Raw genomic sequence first — 24,819 nt, 5'->3', positions numbered from 1 at the left:
TAATAATAATAAAATTAAATAAATAAGAAAAGTTATTATCTCACATAATAGACAGGAGATAGTGTAGTTACTAAGATGTTTAATTTAGCAGCAGATGACATTATCATGGATATAGGAGGTTTGATGGGTTTTTTTTTTGTTTTTTTCTCCCTTCCCTCTCTGTCATCTTTAGTGTGTTGGCTTTTATCCTCAGGGTTATCTCCTCATGGTTGTGTGATGGCTGCTGCAGTTCTAGGGTATCACATGTTGACATGGCCGCATCAAAAGAAACTTTTCATTCTGTATGTCTGTATCTTTCCCTAAGGGTCTATCTCTCACCCCAAAATACCTGTTTCATGCATCATTGATTAGAATTATATTACATGCCCATGCCTAAACCATGATTGGCTTAGACCAAATAAAAATTCACCTCCTGGAGATAGGAAGGACCGAGGTGTCCATATCTCAGTAAAGTTGGAGTTCTGTTAGCAATAAAAAATAGAAGGGAGCAGCAGTTGGGAAGGCAACAAACAGGGTCAACCACACTACTAAATAGTGATTATTTAATGTCATCACACCCGTAGGCTAGAGCCAGAAAATATACTGTTTGGATAGTAATATCCTGTATACTTAGGTGTTATTAATTGATAATAGAGCTCTTTAATAAGTCACTTCAACATCCTAAGTATACTTTTTTTTTTTGGTAAGAATAATATGAATAACTCCTCCCCCACCCCAATCCATTTGGGTGAAAGTTGCCAACATGATGTCCCATTATCCACAAATACTTTAGAATGTAATTCCTACAAACATGGATGTTCTCCTACATAACTACAATCCATCATCAAAACTGATACGTGACTGCCACCTAATACTCAGAATCTATTCATATTGTCCCAATAATGTCCTTTGTAGCTACGGATTAGATCTAAGGTTTTATGTTGCATTTAGTTGTGACCTTTAATCTGGAATAGTAGTTCTTTAATCTTTCCTTGACTTTTAATATCTTACACGTTTGAAGACTGTTGGCCAATGATTTTGTAGACCGCCTCTTAAGTTGGGTTTGACTGATGTTTCCTAATGATTAGATTCAAGTAAGGCAGGGATACCTGGGTGGCTCAGTTAGTTAAGCATCCAACTTTGGCTCAGGTCATGCTCTCACAGTTCATAGATTTGAGCCCCGCAACAGGCTCTGTGCTGTCAACTCAGAGCCTGGAGCCTGTTTTGGATTCTGTGTCTCTCTGTCCCTCCCTCCTCTGCTCACGCTCTCTGTCTCTCAAAATAAATAAACAATTAAAAAATTAGATTCAGGTAGTGCATTTCTGGTAGAATTTTCACAGAAGTAACATTGTATTTTTCTCATCGCATCCTATCAAATGGTACACAATTTCAATTTGTGCCATTACTGGTGATGGTAACTTTGATCACTTGATTAATGTTGTATCTGCCAGGTTTCTCCACCCTAGAGTTTCTCTTTTTCACTTTGTAATTAAGTATTTTATGGGAAAGTATTTTGAGACTATGTGAAAATTCTGTTCCTCATGAAATTTTCACCCATTAATTTTAGTATTCACGATGTTTCCTGGATGAATTAACTATGGCTACAATGGTTACCAAATGGTGATTTTCTCATTCTAGTCTTCTTTCTGTGGTTATTAGTTAGCACTTGAGTGTAAAGAAAATCTTTCTAGTCCTCCGGTTTGTTTATTCATCTATTTATTTATATCAATATGGACTTATAGATTTCTGTATAATACATTATTGTCGTTATTTGTTTTATTTATTTAGTCCCTTTGAGCTGATTTCTGTGTCCTTTTGACATACCCTATCATTTTTTTAGTACTTTTTTTTTTTTTTTTTTTGCCAGAGTAAGATGTTCCAAGTTTATTTTATATTTCCCATATCCCAGCCTTGGAATAAGCTATTTCTCCCAGCATCCCTGATATCTTTTAACAGAGAGTACTATTTAGAAAACAAGATATGGGTACTGTGTACTCATTGCTATTGGGTTTTTGCTGTTCCCAGACCCTCTAGAAGCTAATGGTTGTTTATACATATATATGTATAGAATTTATGTTGTGTACAATATATAATATTGTTTACATGTATATATTATGTACATATATGTGTATGTACATACACAGACATTTGCATCTATAATATTTGTTTTTATGTCCGTTTCTATACACGTTAAACCTTGAGTTCACACTGTAAGTCCAATTCTAATATAATATTAGAGGGCCATTCTAGTTTTCTCCCTTTCTGTATCTGTGACTCCCACAGTGAAATATCCTCGATATTTACTTATTGAATTAATTCTCCCTCATTTTGCAAAGTGGCTAATCACCCAGATCCATGATGCCTCCTCCCCAGGCAAACACTCTCCCCACCCCACTCCCACTGCAACAATGTTCACCCAGTTGACACTGCCCTTTATGTGGACACCTGCTTTGCTCAGCACCACCAAATGGCTTTTGGACTGGATTATTTAGGAAGAGAGGGAGTCAGGAGGACAGGAAGGCAAGCAAGAAGACAGTCAGGGAGGCACGTTTGCCTTTTTTTTTTTTTTTTTTTAGATTTTTTTTTTAAGTTTACTTATTATTTTTGAGAGAGAGAGAGCTCGTGTGCACCCGCAAGCCAGGGAGAGAGGTAGAGGGAGAGAGAGAGAGAATCCCAATTCATGCTCAGCATGGAGCCCGACACAGGGCTGGATCCCACAAACCTGGAATCATGACCTGAGTCGAAATCAAGAGTTGGACACTCAACTGACTGAGCCACCCAGGTGCCTCTAAGATTTGATTGTTTAAGTAATCTCTACACCCAACGTGGGGCTCAAACCCACAACCCCAAGATCAAGAGTCACACACTCCACCAATGGAGCCACCCAGGGACCCCCATATGTTTGCCTTTGAATAAAACTTTTAGGAGACATATTTTAACCCAAAGGAGAACTATAGTGAAAAATGTTGGATGCTCTGACAGGCCAGTGGAAATTTTATTTTGGAGGAAGCAGATCCTCATGGCAATCATTAAGTAATAAGGTAAGTATAAATACAGTTTAATGTGAATTCGGTTTTTTTCTCTTCTACAGATTTATGTTCATCATTTTTACATGAAAATAAATCATACCACTTAAGCTAGAGCCTTGCTGCTCAGTGTGACCCACAAACAGTTGCATCAGCGTCTTCTAAACACAGAATCGCAACCCTGCCCTAGAGGACTCAATCAGCATCTGCGTTTAACAGGATCCTCCAGGTGATTCATCTGTACATTAAAATTTGAAAAGCACTGAGTTTGAACACTCACCAGTTAGTACCAAAATCCATCCTGGTCTCATTTTACAAAATGTACATAGTAAAAGTCGATCTTCACTAGTTCCAGAAGTTAAAGATAAAAATACTGTATCTTGCCTCCTAGACTATTATTTTTATTCCCTTGCTTCTTTCTTCTCTTCCTATCTGCCTGTCTGCCTCCCTCCCTTCCTCCTTTCCTTCTCTCCTTTTTAAAGTCTATTTCCCCTAAATAGTTGGTAAACACCTTTAGAATAGGAAGCATTTGCCGCGAAAGTTTACAGTTTAGTAGCCAGATACCAAAAAGTCTGGCTAGTGATTCACCAACTAACTTCTAAGGGAACTTTATTTATTTATTTATTTATTTATTTATTTATTTATTTATTTACTAAATGTTTATTCTTGAGACAGAGAGAGACAAAAGTGCGAGTGGGGGAGGGGCAGAGAACGAGAGGCAGACACAGAATCCAAAGCAGGCTCCACTCCAGGCTCTGGGCTGTCAGCACAGATCCTGACACGGGGCTCAAACTCACAGACCGTGAGATCATGACCTGAGCCAAAGTGGACGCTTAACTGACTGAGCCATCCAGGTGCCCCAGAGGGAGCTATATTTAAAGACTATAGTGGAATCAAATCCAGTTAGATGGCTCTGCTCTCAGAGTTAGCTTCAAACGAAAGAACTGAATTATTTGCTATTATCTTCCTTATTGTGAAATGTCAGCATTTCAACTGTGGAATCAACCTGGATTCAGTCTGAGACTTGCTGGCTGTGTAAACTTGGGCAAGACTTTTAAACTCTCTGAACTTCCATTTCTATTTTTGGAGAGCTTAAGCTCATGGGCTTTGGAATAAGAAAGCCTAGCTTTGAATCTTGCTTCTTCCCATTCTGCCCTATATAGACTAGGGCAAGCTATTTAACCTCCTTGATCCTCAGTAAAATATAGAACCACTTTGCCACAGGAAAATGCATGCCAAATGCTTACCCAGTACCTTGGCATGTTATCTGTATCCAATAATTAAGTCTATGTTATTTTTCAATTTTGAAATAATGATAATCATCTGCAACAAAGGTTGTTGGGATAGCTTAGATGAGATAACACAGAGTCTGAAGAGTGTCCGGCACAGAGTAAGCACTCAGTAAATACTACCTACAATTGGTTCACAGGGTTGTTGGGAGGACCCAGGGGAATAAGACAATGTGACTCATAACCATTATTGTTTCCTCCAATAAGGGATAATTCTTCTTCTGGGTCTTATTTTATTTTATTTCTTTTAACAATTTTTTAAGTTTTATCTACTTAAGTAATGTTTACACCCAACATGGGGCTCGAACTCACAACCCCAAGACCAAGAGTCACGTGCATGCTCTTCAGACTGAGCCAGCCACGCACCCCTTACTCTGGGTTTTAGAGTGTTGTGGTTTTTGCTTTTGTTTTAAAATTTTTTTTAATGTTTATTTATTTTTGAGAGAGAGACAGAAACAGAGCACGAGAGGGGGAAGGGCAGAGAGAGAGGGAGACACAGAATCTGAAGCAGGCTTCAGGCTCTGAGCTGTCAGCACAGAGCCCAATGTGGGGCTTGACCTGAGCAGAAGTCAGACGCTTAACCAACTGAACCACCCAGGCACCCTTGGGTTTTAGAGAGTTTTGACTATAGTGTCTCTAACCTGCAAGTTGTGTGTGTGTGTGTGTGTGTGTGTGTGTGTGTGTGTGTGTGTGTTTCTCAAGCCATGCCACATTGTACTTAGTCCCTATACTTATCACTTATTTATACACTGGGATGCTACAGAAGGCAGCAGCTGGGCATTTCCACTAGGATCTGGCTGAGTAAACCTCCTCTGTACTGAAGATCCTGCTCCTGAAATGGCCAGTACCATCCAGTTCTTCCCAGACGAGTGGCTGGATTTGGACTGCTAAAAGGGAAAGGGGAAAGCAGGAGGCAAGAAATGACCCCAAATCTTTAAGATAAACGGCAAGGACTACATCTGCCTAGGAAATGACTTCTTTGAAGGCCGTGCAAAGGATAAAAGGAGGAACAGTGGGAAGAACAGCATCCAATTGCTATGGCAACTGGAATTTTGCAAATAAATACTTCAGCATAGCTTGTTTCTCAAACAAACTGACCTATTCTTTCCATTATTTGGTCCCCCTCCTGTTTCCTTATCCTTCCTTCATTAGTGTCCACCCATTCCTATCTTACCTCAGAATTAAAGGAAAAATAATACTCGTTTTTGAGCCTGTTTATCTACCCCCCTGCCAAATTCAATCTGGCAATACATTGTTTATACACTGAGACAGGAAGTGTCCTTATTATAAATCAGGAGCTCTGTCCCTTCACATGTGTCATCATACCAAGGTCCTGGGAGGGATGGTAAGACAGGAACCTCCCCCAAATCCTGACAGTCAAAACAATAAAGGTCTACTAATGACTTGTGAGTCACCCGATTTCTCTAAGCTTCCCTTTCCCGGTGTGCATGAAGGAAATGCTGCTCTGAAATAGCGGAAATGTGGGCAAGATCTGGGTCATTTGTATTCATAGTCAATTGACCCAGTTTGGACCCAGATTCCCTTTCCAGCCTTAGCTCTCACTGGTCTCCTGTGCTTTAGCCAAGCACGTCTACTTGTTCCTGGCGCACACACTTCTGTGCCTTGGCTCATGCTATTCTCTCTGCCTGGAATGCCCTCTCCCCTTTTCTCCATTTCCTCCTTCTATTTTATCAGCCTCTCATCTGTCTTATATGTCTCAAATCAAATAACACCTCTTCCGCAAAGCCTTCTCTGATTTCCATAGCTGGTATGGATCTTGCTTTTCTTGTTTGTGTTCTTTTCTGATATCTGTAGTTGTTTATTTCATCTGTATCTTTCATTCCACAGCCCCGCCCTTGGAAGAAATTAAGCCTGTTGAGAGCAGAGACCATATATTCTCCTTAATTCCCCACAGTCCCAAACTATAAATGGACTTTTTACTTATATGTAACCCTCCCCAGCCAGTGCTTGACTTATAAGTTCTTTAAGACCAAGGGCCGGGGCTCCTGGGTGGCTCAGTCAGTTAAGCATCCGACTTCGGCTCAGGTCATGATCTCACGGTCCGTGAGTTGGAGCCCCGCGTCGGGCTCTGTGCTGACAGCTCAGAGCCTGCAGCCCGTTTCAGATTCTGTGTCTCCCTCTCTCTCTGCCCCTCCCCTGTTCATGCTCTGTCTCTCTCTGTCTCAAAAATAAATAAACGTTAAAAAAAATTAAAAAAAAGAAAAAGACCAAGGGCCATGTCTTATTCCCTATTATAGATCCAGCATCTAGCTTCTTACTTGGCACATAGTTGGTACTCAGAACAAAATAATGGTTGAATTAATGAATAAAAGTAGATGTTTTTTTGGTAATGAATTAGATTAATTTGTAAAATAAAATTTTAAATTATTGGGGAAACTGAGTAGTTACAGGTTCATGGAATTCATTCATTCATTTAGTCAGCAGTGATGAAAGCAAATGAGGATCTGGACATCATGGAGCTCATGTTTTAATGGAACATGCAGAGAATTAACACACAAAGAAATAAGATAAATTCATATTATGGTAAGTACTGTGAAGGAAATAAACATGGCAATGAAATAAAGCCACTTTAAACAGGTAATAATAACAGGATGTTATTTGTAGGGTTTCTCAACCTCTGCACTATTGTCATTTGGGACTGGATAATTCTTTCTTTCAGGGGGCCGTCCTGTACATTCTAGAATGTTTAGGAGCATCCTTGGCTTGTACCCACTAGATAACAGTAACATACAACCCCACCAGTTGCGACAGTCAAAATGTCTCCGGAAGGGTTCTGGGTGGCTCAGTCGGTCGAACTTCCAACTCTTGATTTTGGCTCAGGTCATGATCCCAGGGTGGTGGAATTGAGCCCTGCATCTGGTTCTGTGCTGAGCATAGAGCCTGCTTAAGATTCTCTCTACCCCTGCCCCTCTGGGGTGCCTGGGTGGCTCAGTCAATTAAGCCTGGGACTCTTGATTTCAGTTCAGGTCCTGATCTCACACCTCATGGGATGGAGCCCTGCATTGGGCTCTGTGCTGACAGTGTAGAGCCTGCTTAAGAGTCTCTCTCTTTCCCTCTCTCTCTCTCTCTCTGCCCCTCCCCTGCTCACACGTGCTCTCTAAGGAAGAAAGAAAGAAAGAAGTTAAAAAGAAAAAAAAGAAGTAAGTTTGAACAGAAGAATGGGTAGAAATTGAAGTTCAACCTAGAACATGGGACCAGAAACTAAAATAGCTTGGAGTAGCCACTAAGTGAAAGGAGTGGATAGCAAGTGGGCAAATATTCTGACTCCTAATTCCTGAAGATCTTAATTGTATTTCTGGAAATATTATTTTGCCTGCTTTTTTAAAAATGAGATACAATTGACATATGACATTAATTTTAGGTGCACAACATGACTCAATATATGTCTATATTGCAATGTGATCATCACAATAACTCTGGTTAACATCCACCATCACACATTCTTACAATTCTTTTTCTTCTGGTGAGAATGTTTTTTTTTTTTAATTTTTTTTTAATGTTTATTTATTTTTGAGACAGAGAGAGACAGAGCATGAACGGGGGAGGGGCAGAGAGAGAGAGGGAGACACAGAATCGGAAACAGGCTCCAGGCTCCGAGCCATCAGCCCAGAGCCCGACACGGGGCTCGAACTCACTGACCACGGGATCGTGACCTGAGCTGAAGTCGGATGCTCAACCGACTGAGCCACCCTGGCACCCCTCTTCTGGTGAGAATGTTTAAGCGATCTACTCTCTTAGCAACTTTCTGGTATACAGTAGAGCATTATTAACGGTAGTCACCATGCTGCACATCACAACCTAATAAGGACTTACTTATTTTATATCTATGAGTTTTGTTTTGTTTGTTTGTTTTAGATTCCACATATAAATGAGGGAATACAGTATTTGTCTTTCTCTGACTTATTTCACTTAGCATAATACCATCAAAGTCCTTCCACATTGCTGCAAATGGCAAGATTCCTTTCTTATGGCTGAATAATATCCCATTGTGTGTGTGTGCATGTGTGTGCATGCGTGCACCTGTGTCACGTTTTCTTTATCTATTAATACATAATGGACACTTAGGTTGCTTCCATCTCTTGACTATTATAAGTAATGCTGTAGTGAACATGGGGGTGCAGATATCTTTTCAAGCTAGTGTTTTCCTTTCTTCTGGATGAATACCCAGAAGTAGAATTGCTGGCACATGGTAGTTCTATTTTTAATTTTTTGAGGAACTTCCATACTTCCACACTACTTTCCATAGTGGCTACACCAGTTTACATTCCCACCAACAATGCACATATCAGTTTCCTTTTCTTCACATCCTCACCAACACTTGTTATTTCTTTTCTTTTTGGTAATAGCCATTCTTTTTTTAAAAAATGTATTTAATGTTTGGGGCACCTGGGGCAACTGACCTGTGGCTCAGTCAGTTAAGTATCTGACTTCGGCTCAGGTCATGATCTCGCAGTTCGTGGGTTCGAGCCCTGCGTCGGGCTCTGTGCTGACAGCTCAGAGCCTGGAGCCTGCTTTGGATTCTGGGTCTCCTTCTCTCTCTGTTCCTCCCCTGCTCATGCTCTGTCTCTCTCTCTCTCAAAAATAAATAAAGATTAAAATTTTTTTTAATTATTTAATGTTTATTTATATTTGAGAGAGAAACAGCATGAGCAGGGGAGGAGCAGAGAGAGAGGGAGACAGAATCTGAAGCACATTCCAGGCTCTGAGCTGTCTGCACAGACCTCGATGCCAAGCTCAAACTCATGAACCGTGAGATCATGACCTGAGCTGAAGTCGGACACTTAACTGACTGAGCCACCCAGACTCCCCAGTAACAGCCATTCTAACAGTTGTGAGGTGATATCTCATTGTGGTTTTGATTGGCGTTTCCTGGGTGATTAGTGATGTTGAACACCTTTTCAGGTACCTGTTGGCTATCCGTATGTCTTCTTTGGAAAAATGTTTATTTAGATCCTCTGCTTATGTTTTATTGGATTGTTTGCCTTTTTGTTTTGTTTTGTGGCTATTGAGTTTTATGAGTTCTTGATATATTTTGAATATTAACCCTTTATCAGATATATGGCTTGCAAATATTTTCTTCCATTTCATAGATGGCCTTTTTGTTTTGCATATGGTTTTCTTTGCTATGCAAAAGCTTTTTAGTTTGATGTAGTTCCACTTGTTTAGTTTTGCTTTTGCTGCCTTCACTTTTGGTGTCAAATCGAGAAAATCATCACAAAGACTAATGTCAAAGGGCTTACCATCCACATTTTCTTCTTGGGATTTAAAAAATTTTTTTGTAATTGTTTATTTTTGCAAGACAGAGACAGAGCACAAGAGGGGGAAGGGCAGACAGAGAGGGAGACACAGATTCCAAAGCAGGCCCCAGGCTCTGAGCTGTCAGCACAGAGCCTGACATGGGGCTTGAACGCACAAACTGTCAGATCATGACCTGAGCCAAAGTTGGATGCTTAACCAACTGAGCCACCCAGGCGTCCCTCTTCTAGGGATTTTATAGTTTCAGGTCTTACTTTTCAAGTCTTTAATCCATTTTGAGTTGATTTTTGTCTATAGGGTGAGATAGCAGTCCAGTTTCATTCTTTTCTGTGGCTGTCCAGTTTTTCCAACACCATTTATTGAAGGAACTACCTTTTCCCATTTAATATTCTTGGTTCCTCTGTCATTGATTTACTATATATGTGTGGGTTTATTTCTATGCTCTCTATTCTGATCCATTGATCTATGTGTCTTTTTATGCTAATACCATAGTGTTTTGATGACTATAGCTTTGTAATATAGTTTGAAATCAGGAACTGTGATGCCTTTGTTCTTCTTTCTCAAGATTGTTTTGGCTATTCAGGATCTTTTGTAGTTCCATGCAAATTTTAGGATTGTTTGTTCTGTTTCTGTGAGAAATGCCATCGGAATTTTGATAGTGACTGCATTGAATCTGCATATTGCATTGGGTAATATGGACATTTTAGGTATATTAATTCTTCCTATCCATGGGCAGGGAATATCTTTCCATTTATTTGTGCCTTCCTTATTTCTTTCATCAGTGTTTTATTGTTTTCCATGTACAGGTCTTTCACTTTCTTGATTAAATTTACTACTAGGTATTTTACTCTTTTTATTCCATTCGCAAATAGGATTATTTTCTTAGTTTCCTTTTGTTTTTTTTTTTTTTACTTTTTAAAATGTTTTTTTTATTTAAAAAAAAATTTTTTTAACATTTATTTATTTTTCAGACAGAGAGAGACAGACCATGAACAGGGGAGGGGCAGAGAGAGAGGGGGACACAGAATCCGAAGCAGGCTCCAGGCTCTGAGCGGTCAGCACAGAGCCCGACGCGGGGCTCGAACTCACGGCCCGCGAGATCATGACCTGAGCTGAAGTCGGACGCTTAACCGACCGAGCCACCCAGGCGCCCCTGATTTTTAAAATGTTTTTATTTATTTTTGAGAGAGAGACAGAACATAAGTAGGGGAGGGGCAGAGAGACACACACACAAAGAATCTGAAGCAGGCTTCAAACTTTGACCTGTCAGTACAGAACCTGATGTGGGGCTTGAACTTGTGAACTGCAAGATCATGACCTGAGCCAAAGTCGTATGCTTAACCGACTGAGCCACCCAGGTGCCCCTCTTAGTTTCTTTTCTGATAGTGTGTTATTAATGTATAGAAATGCAACTGATTTTTGTACATTGATTTTGTATCCTGCAACTTTACTGAATTCATTTTCTAGTTCTGATGGGGGTTTTTTTGGTGAAGTCTTTAGGGTTTTGAAACATAATACATAAATTAACACCAAATGACTGATGAAAGTGGACACTCCAGAGGCTTTGGGTTTGTAACTTTTGAGAATTTTGGAAATGCTCAGAAAGCCATCAAAGGCACACACTGAAAAATCCTTAATGGAAACCAGTTTATGCCGGTAGGGCACAGAACGAAGCAGAGAGACGATCTGAATTAAAGCACAAATTTGAGCAAATAAAACGGTAAACCCACCAGGTGCAAGGGTGCTAATCTTTATGTGAAAGATGTTGAAGATGCTATTGTTAATCAATGGCTAAGAAGAGAATTCTCCCACTTTGGCACAATCACTAGTGCCAAGGTCACTAGAGAGGCTGGCTGCAGCCAAGTCTTCAGCTTCACTTGCGTTACATCTCCCGAGGAAGCAAACGAGCCATCATGGGAATGGATGGAAGAACTGTGAGCACCAAACCACTGCATGTGGCCATTGCACAAAGCAAGGAGGAGCGCCAGGCTCTCACCAAGCACTAAATGGAGAAAATGGAGACTACGGGAATTGGAGGTAATGCTATCATCAACTCTCACGGGCAGCAGCAACATCAAGTAACTTCATGCCAATTGTCCTTCAGACAACACGGAAGTGCACAACTCTGCAAGCCTGTGGTCAGGGCCAAACCTCATCTATCCCAATATATGCAGTGGTATCCCCTCAGCAGCAGCACCTAAATCATCATTTAGCACCTGCAGACCACCGCAACTTCTAGCAGTCAAGCCAGCCTATCAGATCACCAGTCCAACAACCCAGACCTTGGCTATTCACCTTCTAACTTCTGCCTCAAGACCATGTCTGACTCAAGGATTCAAAAAAGTTGCAGGTGTTTCAGGTGTTCACAGGCCTCTAAAGTTTAAAGTAGAAAGACCATCATCCATCCAGAAGCCTAACCCTGTTTGTAGACAAGGTCATGATATGTTGAATGTATCTGTGTTAGCATCAGCTATTACTCAGAAGATCTTGGATGAGAAGCTGGTTCCTCTGATTCAATCTGTTCACCCAACTCCAGATGGAGAAAACTCTGGCATATTATTGGAGATGGATGATGCTGAAATTCTTCATATGCTCAAATGTCCTGAGTCTCTCCATGCCCGAGTTGATGAAGCCATCCTTATTCTACAATCCACCCGAACTCAAAATACTGCCCTGAAATCTACTAACAGCACTCCCAGTATTCGACCTGTGTAAGATGAAATTCCTGCTGGCAGAAATGAAAATTCCAAACAACGAAAAAACAGAAAGATTGGAGGAAATGATGAGAACAAAATCTTTTTTAAAGAAAAATAATTTTACACTTTACCAAGAAATATCAAGACAATTATTGATTGTCTTTTTTTTTCCTTAATAAATTTCCTGTAGCAAGCAAGCAGAAGCAATAAAAATCAGTCTAATGACCTTCAAGCTGTTTCTAAAATTAGAAGCTCCATAAATATTGTGGTTGATGACTATGGCATTTCTCCTATGGAAAGCATATTTTAAAATAATGGCTGATCCAATATTTTCCCTTTCACTTTCCTCTTTCTGTGCATATGCAACTCTTGGATAACAACTCATGCCAATTACCGTATCTCATATTCCCCTTAACTCCCCTAACGCCCAAATTGGTTCAGGAATGGGCATATGTCCCAAGACAGGATATGCAGGGCTAATAAGACCTAAGTTTTGGGACTGTTGTTCCAGCTATCAGGGAAATCTTTTCTGCCAGATAGAGGTACATAACTCCAGGACCTGTTAACAGCTGGCTTGGCACCAAGAAGAGAGAGCCTGCCTGAAAATGGAGTCATCACCAAGGAAGTAGACATTGTTTGAGTCCTGGATCAAACTCTATCAGAAGCAAGAAACTGTTTGAGTGGTATGTGAACCAATAAACTTTTGTTGTTTTGTTTTATATTTTTGTTTAGGCAGTTCTGGTTGGATTTTCTAACATTTGCAACATAGAGTCCTGTCTGACACAGACAAATTCTAGCATACGAAACTACAGTAACCATGTTTCTTTTTTTTTTTTTAAGTTTATTTATTTTCGAGAGAGAGAGTGAGCCCGGAGGGGCAGAGAGAGAGAGAGAGAGAGAGAGAGAGAGAGAGAATCTCAAGCAGCCTCTACACTCTCCGCACGCAGAGCCCGACGCAGGGCTCCATCCCACAAACTGTGAGATCATGACCTGAGCTGAAATCAAGAATCCAGCCAGGCGCCTCCAGTAACCATGTTTTATAATCTAAAAACCTATACTGCAACTAGGTATAGAAAGATACAATTTTAGGGGCCCCGGGTGGCTCAGTCAGTTAAGCATCTGACCCCTGATTTCAGCTCAGGTCACAATCTCACTGATCTCACTGTTTATGAGATCAAACCCCATGTCAGGCTCTGTGCTTGGGATTCTCTCTCTCTCTCTCCTTCTCTCTCTGCCCCTCCAACACTCTCTGTCTCTCTCTCTCTCTATTTCAATAAATAAGTAAACTTAGAAAAAGATAAATTTTTACCCTATGACCCAGCAATTGCACTACTAGGTATTTATCCAAGGGATACAGGTGTGCTGATTTGAAGAAGCACATGCACCGCAATGTTTATAGCAGCACTATCAACAATAGCCAAAGTATGTAAAGAGCCCAAATGTCCATTAACAGATGAATGGATAAAGAAGATGTGGTATATATATACAATGGGTATTACTCAACAATCAAAAAGAATGAAATCTTGCCATTTGCAACTACATGGATGGACTAGAGGGCATTATGCTTAGTGAAATTAGTCAGAGAAAGACAAATATCATATGACTTCACTCATATGAGGACTTTAAGATATAAAACAAATGAACATAAGGGAAGGGAAGCAAAAATAATATAAAAACAGGGAGGGGGACAAAACATAAGAGACTCTTAAATATGAAGAACAAACATAGGGTTACTGGAGGGGTTGTGGGACGGGGGAGGAGCTAAATGGGTAAGGGGCACTAAGGAATCTACTCCTGAAATCATTGTTGCACTATATGCTAACTAACTTGGGTGTAAATTTTAAAAAATAAATAAAAAAAGAGAAAGGGAAAAAAAAAAGAAAGAGGAAGCAGGGAATGCACATATATTAAAAAAGAGAAACAAAGAATAAACATATATGAAAAGAAGAACACGTCTTGTAAAAATATAAACAGTTGAAAAGCCAAATGAAATCATCTTTAGCTGCCATAGACCAAAAAAAAAAAAAAAAAAGATATATTTTTAAACATTAACTCAGAATTCTTGATATTTTTTTGACGTGCCATCACTCCACACTTTGATGAAAAACTATCAAAAAATTTTCCATGTCATAAATATAGATTTTAAATATCTACTCAAAAAAATCTATTCAAAAACAATTTTGCCTTGGGGCACCTGGCTGGCTCAGTTGGTGGAGTATGTGACTCTTAATCTCAGTATTGTGAGTTTGAGCCTCACGTTGAATTTAGAGGTTACTGAAAAATAAGGTCTTTGAAACAAAACAAACAAACAAAAAAAAACAATCTGGCCTTAATAAAACTAAATGACAGAGCTCCTGGCTGGCTCAGTCAGAAGAGCATGCGACTCTTGATCTCAGGGTCATGAGTTCAAACCCATGTTGGGTATAGAGATTATTTATATTTTTAAAAGTTTATCTATTTATCTTGAGAGAAAGAGAAAAAGGATGAGATGGGGAAGGGCAGAGAGAGAGGGAGGGAGAGAGATTCTCAAGCAGGCTCCACACTCAATATAGAGCCCAACGTGGAGCTTGAACTCACAAACTGTGAGATCATGACCTGAACTGAAATCAAGAGTTGGATGCTTAACTGGGCTTGAACCCACCAACTGCGAGATCATGACTTGAACCAAAGTCAGTCTCTTAACTGACTGAGCCACCCAGGCACCCCTAGAGATTACTTTAACACACACACATGCACACACAAACCAAACAAAAAACCCAAAATGACTATATCCCAGAGTCAATTAATTAATTGTGAAAGATAAGAGATTTCCTTCCATTTTCTGTGCTTTGCTTTCAACCCCAACTCAATTCAAATATAAACATGGATATTTTAGGGGAACCTGGCTGGCTCAGTTGGTAGAATGTGCCACTCTTGATCTTAGGGTTATGAGTTTGAGCCCCACACTGGGGATAGAGCTTACTTTTAAAAAAAGAACGTGGGGGTGCCTGGGTGGCTCAGTGGGTTAAGCATCTGACTTCAGGTCATGATCTTGCAGTTCATGAGTTCGAGCCCTGCATTGGGGTCTGTGCTGATAGCTCAGAGCCTGGAGCCTGCTTTGAATTCTGTGTTTATCTCTCTCTCTCTGCTCCTCCCCTGCTCATGCTCTGTGTCTCTCTCTCTCTCAAAAATAAATAAACATTTTTTTAAAAGGACATAGAGAGGCACCTGGGTAGCTCAGTCGGTTAAGCCTCCTACTTCGGCTCAGGTCATGATCCCATAGTTCATGAGTTGAGCCCCAAGTTGGGGTCTGTGCTGAGAGAGAGCTCAGAGCCTGGAGCCTGTTTCAGATTCTTTGTCTCCCTCTCTCTCTCTGCCCCTCCCCCACTAGCTCTCTGTCTCTGTCTCTCTCAAAAATAAACATTAGAAATTTTTAATAAAAAAGAACATAGATATTTTAAATGGTACATTAAAACATTTGCTAAGATTAATATAAAATGGGTTTCTGACTTCCCATATAGTATTGTGCTTCCTTCTAGAAACAAAGAAGTAACAAGTTAAAAAAAAAAGTGAGATAAAGATAATTCTTAGATAATAAGCATTGTTAAACTGGGTGGTATAATATAATAAGTGTCATAAAAGGAGTATGGGCAAAGAGCTTTTGGAAGCACAAAGGGTACGGTAATGTTGGCAGACTCAGAGAGGAAGTGACATTTGAGCTGTGTTTAAAAATGAGATGGAGGGGCTCCTGGGTAGCTCAGTCGGTTGGGTGACCGACCCTTGGTTTCAGCTCTGGTCATAGTTTTGGCAGTTTGTGAGTTTGGGCTCCACATCAGGTTCTGTGCTGACAGTGCAGAGCCTGCTTGGGATTCTCTCTCTCCCTCTCTCTCTCTTTGCCCCTCCCCCCTCTCAAAAATAAACATTAAAAAAAAACCTTTTTGGGGCACCTGGGTGGCTCAGTCGGTTGAGTGTCCGACTTCAGCTCAGGTCATGATCTCACAGTCTGTGAGTTCAAGCCCCGCATCGGGCTCTGTGCTGATGGCTCAGAGCCTGGAGCCTGCTTCCGATTCTGTGTCTCCCTCTCTCTCTGCCCCTTCCCTGCTCATGCTCTGTCTCTCTCTGTCTCAAAAATAAAAAAAATAAATAAATAAATAAATAAATAAATTTAAAAAAAAATTTAAAAAAATTTAAAAAACCCTTTTTTAAAATGTTTATTTATCTGTTTTGAGAGAGAGACAGAGAGAGAGAGAGAGAGAGAGAGAGAGATAGCACAAGTGGGGGAGGGGCGGGCGGAGGGGGGGGGGGGGGACAGAGGATCCAAAGCTGTGTTGACAACAAAGAGTCCAACAAGGGGCTCAAACTCACAAACCATGAGAGATCATGACCTGAGATGAAGTTGGACGCCCAACCAACTGACCCACCCATGTGGCCCTAAAAAAAATGTTTTTTAATGGGATGGAATTGGGGTGCCTCGGTGGCTCAGTCGCTTGAGCATCCTATTTCAGCTAAGGTCATGATCTCATGGTTTGTGAGCTGGAGCCCCGCATCCTGGCTCACTGCTGTCAACCAAAGCCCACTTTGGATCCTCTGTCTCTCCTTTCTCTGCCTCTCCCCCAACTCACACACTCTCTCTCAAAAATGAAGACACCATAAAACAATGAGATGGAATTTGTCAGGCAAAGAAGAAAAAAACCACAGTATTACTAGGTATAAGTAAAGTCATGTCATTTTGAGAGTCTATTATGTGGTTAAACTTTCTCCTGTAGGTCTTAGAAGCAAACAGCAGAAAAATTATTTATTATTATGAGAGTCTAGGGTTGATAACTATGGCAGCGATGTGGAAGATGGGTTGGAGGACGGAGATTCTAAAATCCTGGAGATCTGTGATAACACTGTGGTCGTCTGGGCAAGAGGCACTAGGAATCTGTTGAGCAGCAGGAAGAGAACAAAGCGATGGAAGAAGTTGCCTATGGCTGTAGCTGTGAGCAGTGGAGACTGGTTAAAGATAACTCTTTGGTCTCTGGCTTTGCAACTGAATGGATGGTACTGCCTGCCATTCTCCAAGCTAAAGAATATAAGAGAAGCAAGTCTGTGGACAATGAAGAGAATATATCCATTTCTTTTGTTTTTCAGCCTATATCTAGGAAAATGAGTATTGCCCTGCAAGTATTACCTATAGTTTAGAAAGTTGACTTTATCTATAATATAAAATTTAAACTTTACTTCTTCTTGTTGAAAATGTTTAATTGGTGCCTGATGTTCCATTGTATGGATGTTCTCTAACTCATTTCACAAGTTCCTTATTTACAGTTATTCATACTGTTGTTTAAAGATAATTTTAAGGGGCTCCTGGCTGGCCCAGTGAGTGGAGCATACAACTCTTCATCTTAGAGATGTGAGTTCGAGCCCCACGATGAGTGCAGATTACTTAAAAAAATAAAATCTTAAGGGGCGCCTGGGTGGCGCAGTCGGTTAAGCGTCCGACTTCAGCCAGGTCACGATCTCGCGGTCCGTGAGTTTGAGCCCCGCGTCAGGCTCTGGGCTGATGGCTCGGAGCCTGGAGCCTGTTTCCGATTCTGTGTCTCCCTCTCTCTCTGACCCTCCCCCGTTCATGCTCTGTCTCTCTGTCCCAAAAATAAATAAAAAACGTTGAAAAAAAATTTAAAAAAAAAAATAAATAAAATAAAATAAAATAAAATCTTAAAAAAAAAAGATAATTTTAAATTTTAAAAAATAGTTGCTTGTCCACATTTTCTGCAATAGACATGTAGCACTAATTTAGTTTTTCATGATTTTATTTTTGGGGGTGCCTGGCTGGCTTGGTTTGTGACTCTTGATCTTGAGGGTTCAAGCCCCACACTGGGTATAGAGATTGCTTAAAAATAAAATATTAAGGGGCGCCTGGGTGGCTCAGTCGGTTAAGCGTCCGACTTCGGCTCAGGTCATGATCTCACGGTTCGTGGGTTTGAGCCCCGCGTCGGGCTCTGTGCTGACAGCTCAGAGCCTGGAGCCTGTTTCGGATTCTGTGTCTCCTTCTCTCTGTGACCCTCCCCCGTTCATACTCTGTCTCTCTCTGTCTCAAAAATAAATAAACGTTAAAAAAAAATTTTTTTTTTAAATAAAATATTTAAAAAAATTTTTTTATGTTTATTTTTGAGAGGGAGACAGAGAGACAGAGTGTAAGCTGGGGAGGAGCAGAGAGAGAGGGAGACACAGAATGCAAAGCAGGCTCCAGGCTCCGAGCTGTCAGCACGGAGCCAGATTCAAAGCTCAAACTCACAAACTGTGAGATCATGACCTGAGCTGAAGTCAGATGCTTAACCGACTGAGCCACCCAGGTGCCCCCCCCCCCCACCAATTTTTTTAATGTTTATTTATTTTTGAGAGAGAGCACGTGTGCAAGCAGGGGAGGGGCAGAGAGAGAGGAGGACAGAAGATTCAAAGTGGGCTCTGTGCTGACAGCCCAGAGCCCAATGTGGGGCTTGAACACACGAATCATGAGATCATGACCTGAGCTGAAGTTGGACACTTAACTGACTGAGCCACCTCAGTCAAAATAAAATCTTTTAAAAAAAAAGGAAAGAGGAAGTCAGAATGATGAACCCTTTTATTTTGGACAGGCTGAGAGATGCTGGATTAGGAACTAATGTCTTCAGTTTGGAACAGGTTAAGTTTTGTTTTGTTTTGCTTTTAATTTATTTGTTAATTTTGAGAGAGAGTGTGTGTGTGAGCAGGAAAGGGGCAGAGAGAGAAAGGGAGGGAGAGAATCCCAAGTAGGCCCCACACTGTCAGCAAAGACCCCGACGCAGGACTTGATCTCAGGAAACATGAAATCATGACCTGAGCTGAAATCAAGAGTCAGACACTTAGATGACTGAGTCACTCAGACACCCTGAACAGGTTAAGTTTTGTACACTCAAAAAATCAAAACATAAAACGAGACTTCAGGAGAAACTTAAATGAAATATACAGATTTGGGGTCATCCACAGAGTGAGAGTTGCAATTATAGAAAGGAGAGAGTTGTATGGAGGGGAAGAAGAGAGGGTAAAGGAAAAGAGAGAACACACACACACACACACACACACACACACACACACACACACACAGAAGGCAAGGAAACAACATGAGAGTTGTTGCTAGTGTGAGTTCAAATCTAGTTCCATAAATTACCATCTGTTCCAAAAATCACTAGCTAAGAGTCTTTGGACAAATCAGTTAACGTTTTATTCCTTCACTTTTTATTTGACCTCTTCACTGTGGCCTCCTCTCTACATTCAGCTATAGAGAATCTGTTGTGCCAGTCTTTGGGTTATTCTCTGGTTATTTACCCTGATGTGGGTGCCTCCTAGTTGTATCCAGGGGATGAGGTGAGCCCAGAATGCCCCGTATTCCGTCATCCTCCCAGTTAATATTTCTGAACCTCAGTTCTCTCTTTGGTAGAATGGGTGTAAATAATACCATTTACCTGAGTGCTGTAAAAAACAGAGGAAATATAGGCAAAGTATTTTATTAGCTATTTTTTGTTGGTCAACAAACTGCCCCAAAATTTAGTAGCTGAAACCAACTATCTATTATTTCACGGTTTCTGAGGGTCAGGAATATGAAAGTGAGTTGCTTAACTGGCTCAGAGTCTCTCGTGAAGTTGAGACCAAGATGTCAGTAAGGGCTATAGTTCCCTGAAGGCTGTGGGAACTGCTAACAAGAGGGCTCATTCATATGGCTGATAGCAGGAGGCTATCAGGTTCCTCCTCAAGTCAAGTTCTCCATAGGGCTGTTTTGTGTGCCACCTCCCACAAATGCTTCCTCAAGTGATCTGAGAGAGAGCAAGGAGGAAGCTGTAATGTCCTTAATGATCTAGTCTCTGAAGTCAAACACCATCACTCCTGCTATATTCTGTTCAATAAAAGCGAGCCACTAAGTCCAGCCCACATTCAAAGGGAAACGGATCAAGCTTGAAGACAGGAGTATCAAAGATTTTGTGCATATATACATATATATATTTTTAAGTTTATTTATTTATTTTGACAGAGACAGAGGGAGAGCACAAGCAGGGGAGGGGCAGAGAAAGAGGGGGACAGAGGATCCAAAGCGGGCTCTATGCCGACAGCAGAGAACTTGATGCAGGACTCAAACTCACCAACCATGAGATTGTGACCTGAGCCGAAGCCAGAAGTGTAACCGACTGAGCCAACCAGGCGCCACTGTGGATATATTTTAAAAACATGACAAATACCTAGCACACTGTTGCTTCCTGAGGCTTGGTCCTGGACCTTCTTTTCTTTTCTATCAGTCTTGATTTTCTTCCAAGTCTGACCTTCCCAGAGCTTGTCCCTTCTTAGTAAATGACACTACCATCCGCTCAGTTACTAAAAGCCTGAGTCATTCTTGATTCTTTTCTTTCTCTGAGCTTCCACCCCCAAGAAATTCATCAAAAATTCTACTTCTACTTCTAAGGTAATGTATATATAAACTTCTAAGGTTCTATTTCTAAGGTAATGTATATATAAAAGTTAGGAAATTGAGGTAGCAGGGATCTACTTGAAGGACAGGGGAACAGAGGTTGGGTATGGCTCTCCTGCCTTCCCTAAGGCAGCTCTGTAAATGTACAAGTGTCTGTTAAAGTGTGAGTGTGAAGGATTGGGAGAGAGGGGGAGATCAGCATTGCAGAGGTGTGGATTGCTTGCTAGCATAAGACCAGCCACCTTTTTCCTCCATCCTTATTGAAATACAACTGGCATATAACATTATGTAAGTTTAAGGTACACTGCGATGATTTGATATACACATATATTGTTAGATGTTCACCACAATAAAGTTAGTTAACCCCTTCCCCCCCCCCCCCTGCTTCACATAATTGCCATTTTGTTGTGGTGGTGGTGGTAAGAACAATTACGATTTAGTCTCTTCGTAACTTTCGAGTATACATGACAGTATTGTAATTATGGTCACCATACTATACCTTAGATTCTCAGGACTTATTCCTCTTATAATTAGAAGTTTATGCCCTATGACCACCTGCACCCATTCCCGCCCCCCGCCCCCCCCCCCCCCCCCGGCTACCACCAATCTACTCTCTGTTTTTGAGTTCAGCTTTTTTAGATTCCACATGTAAGTGGGACCATACAGTATTTGCATTTCTCTGTTTAACTTATTTCACATACCATAATGTCCTAAGTTTCCATGTTGTCACCAATAATGGGAATTCCTTCTCTTTCTGTGGCCAAATAATATTCCATATATATATATATATATATATATATATATATATATATATATAATCTCACATTTTCTTTATCCATTTATCCGTCAATGGATATTTAGGTGGTTTCAATGTCTTGACTGTTGTAAACAATGCTGAAATGCACAAATAGCTCTACAAGATAGCAATTTCATTTCCTCGGGATAAATATCCAGAAGTGGGATTTCTGGATCATATGGTAGTTCTATTTTTAATTTTTTGAAGAACCTCCATGCTGTTTTCCACAGTGGCTATTACCAGTTTACATTCCCACCAGCAGTGCACAAGGGTTCCATTTTCCTCACATCATCGACAGCATTTCTTACATCTTTTCTTTTTAGGAAGAACCATTCTAACAAGTGTGAGGTGATACCTCATTGTGGTTTTGATTTACATTTCCCTGATGATTAGTAAAATTAAGCATCTTTTTAGGGCTCCTAGCTGACTCAGTCAATAGAGTATGTGACAGGTTTTTTTCTAATCTTTTTTTTTTAAGTTTTATGCATTTAAGTAATCTCTAAACCCAACGTGGGGCTTGAACTCATGACCCGAAGATCAAGAGTCATATGCTCCTCCAAATGAGCCAGCCAGACACCAGGAGCATGCAACTCTTGATCTTGGTGTCATGAATCTGAGCCCCATGTTGGGCATAGAAATAACTTAAAACTAAAATATATTTTTTATACCTAAGCATATTTTCATGGTTTTTTGTTTTGTTTTTTTTTTTTTTTTTTTTGCCATTTGCATGTCTTCTTTTTTTTTTCAACGTTTTTTATTTATTTTTGGGACAGAGAGAGACAGAGCATGAACGGGGGAGGGGCAGAGAAAGAGGGAGACACAGAATCGGAAACAGGCTCCAGGCTCCGAGCCATCAGCCCAGAGCCTGACGCGGGGCTCGAACTCACGGACCGCGAGATCGTGACCTGGCTGAAGTCGGACACTTAACCGACTGCGCCACCCAGGCGCCCCTTGCATGTCTTCTTTGGTAAAATGTCTATTCCTGTTCTCTGCTCATTTATAAATCAGATTATTTGGGGGTTTTTTGCTACTGAATTTTATGTCTTCCTTATATATTTTGGGCATTAACCCTTTATCTTACATATGATTTGCAAATATTTTCTCCCATTCCATAGGTTGCCTCTTTATTTTATTGACTGTTCCTTTTGCTGTGCAGAAGCTTTTTAGTTCAATGTCGTCCTACTGGTTTACTTTTGCTTTTGTTGTTTGTGCTTTTAGTGTCATATCCAAAAAATCATTGCCAAGACCAATGTCAAGAACATCTTTCCCTATGTTTTCTTCTGGGAACTATATGGTCCCAGGTCTTACATTTGGAGTCCTTAATCCATTTCAAATTAATTTTTGCAACTGGCATGAGATAGGGGTCCAGTTTTATTTTTTTCCATATGAATATCCAGTTTTCCCAACACTATTTATTGAAGTGACTATTCTTCCTTCATGGTGTATTCTTGACACCTTGTCAAATATTAGTTGACTATATATGCCAGGCATCTTTTATTAAGCATTTATTTTTTGCCTTGCACTACACCAAGTAGTTTGCGTGCATTTTCTTATTTAATTATCACACGTTTCTAAGAAGTAGCTGTTACTATTGCCCATCTGACACTCTTACTTAAAAACCTATTTTTCACTATGATAAAGATAATCCGCCTTCACATATATACTTTTTTATTCTTCTGTTGAATTATTTTCATAGGATAATTTTCAGAAGCAGAATTACCAGGTCAAAGAATATAAAGATTTTTAAATCAGCAATAACTTTTTTCTATTCTCACTTGGAGGACTTGTCTACTCCCTCCCTTCTATTTAGCTTTTCTATTAAAAAAGAAAAGCTGGGGGCGCCTGGGTGGCTCAGTCAGTTAAGCGTCTGACGTTGGCTCAGGTCATGATCTCATGGTTCGTGAGTTAAAGCCCTGCGTCAGGCTCTGTGCTGACAGCTCAGAGCCTGGAGCCTGCTTCAGATTGTGTGTCTCCCTCTCTCTGTCCTCCTCTGCTTGTGTTCTGTCTCTCTGTCTCTCAAAAATAAATAAACATTAAAAAGAAAGAAAGAAAAGCGGGTGCTTACGGGGCAGAATAAACATCTTGTTTTCTAGGGCAAAAAAGAAAAGTGGGCTCCTTTACTTCTTGATGAGTTGCCCAGCCTAGAGCCTGACAGAAAGTAGATAATAAATATTTATTTCATGGCTATTAAATACATTTAGAGTATCTGATCTAAAAGCCCATCTAAGAAAAATGACTAGCTCTGTCTTTAATGGAGATTCCAGGATGGGGCTTTATGGAATCACCTTATTTTATAATTGAACTCATTAATTCATTCATCTATAGTTTGTCTTATTGCAAAGAGAACTTAAGGTGGCTTAGAAAGTTGTGAAAGCAAAGAGCAAGACAAAATATATTATATATAAGGGGCACCTGGGTAGCTCAGTCAGTTAAGCCTCCAACTCTTGATTTCAGCCCATGTCTTGATCTTATGGTTTGTGGGTTCAAGCCCCATGTCAGGCTCTGCGCTAGCAGCATGGAGCCTGTTTGGGATTCTCTCTCCCTCTCTGCCCCTCCCCTGCTCACGATCTCTCTCTCTTTCTCTCAAAATAAATACATAAACTTAAATATATACATATATATATGTAAAGTATATATAAGAAAGGTGAAGCAAAGGGCATATAAGGGGAGGCAAGTAAAATAGAGCCAAGAATGAGGGAATTACAAAAACATGCATACCATGAAGTTCTATGTACTTGCTAATAAGGTCAAAAACAACTTTTACTTTAAGCTCGTTGGCAACTAACAAAAAGATGAAAATGTGATCAGTTACAACAGTACTGGCAGTGTTCACAGGCAAAAGCAGCCTTGTTTTTAGGAAAATCACTACTTTTCCTGAAGATAAGGCTTGACATCAATTTTTCCTGTGTCTTCTCTGATTGCAAATCTTGTGAGCAATGTCACCTTCAACAGCATCCTCCTTATGGTAAGCATGGAGATCAATTTTGAAGGGCTGTTTCTTACAGTGCCTCTAATAAAAGCTGAAAACATTACAGCCATATACCATTCAGTAAAAGCAAATAAGAATAATAATTTTAATTATTAGTATAATAATTTAATAATTATTGTATTAATTACTACATTATTATTATTTTATTTTTATTCTGCTCTCCAGAAGATAAGCAACTCTCTTCTGGTTTTATTAGATCAACGCTTCTTTTATTTAAAGGATTAGTGTAAAAGTTCTTGAACTGGGGTTCATGAGCAACATTTAAGGTATTCCAAATTCTCTAGAATTGTATACAAAAATGCTGTGTCACTTTGAAGGTTTATGATG

General features: G+C 40.2%; 1 protein-coding gene across 5 annotated transcripts in view; it reads left to right on the top strand.

The window, feature by feature from the left end:
• Window positions 1-24,819, top strand: part of LOC122207389 (translation initiation factor IF-2-like) — a 73,624-nt gene that overhangs the window by 25,797 nt on the left and 23,008 nt on the right. Inside the window, exons 2-3 of one of the 5 annotated variants that reach the window (XR_006196814.1) lie at window positions 3,071-3,234; window positions 17,013-17,304. Coding sequence is in view for 1 of the 5 variants with exons in the window: in XM_042917525.1 (XP_042773459.1) it covers window positions 3,071-3,120 (50 nt within the window). In the remaining 4 variants the exon portion in view is untranslated. Of the gene's footprint in view, window positions 1-3,070; window positions 3,290-5,057; window positions 5,429-6,732; window positions 6,808-17,012; window positions 17,305-24,819 lie in introns of those variants that run through there. The other 4 variants (XR_006196815.1, XR_006196813.1, XR_006196812.1 and 1 more) reach the window with 4 other exon arrangements.

Source organism: Panthera leo, chromosome E1 (assembly GCF_018350215.1).
Source record: "Panthera leo isolate Ple1 chromosome E1, P.leo_Ple1_pat1.1, whole genome shotgun sequence".
In the NCBI taxonomy this organism is placed as follows: Eukaryota; Metazoa; Chordata; class Mammalia; order Carnivora; family Felidae; genus Panthera; species Panthera leo.
This window is presented reverse-complemented; position numbering and strand designations above follow the sequence as displayed.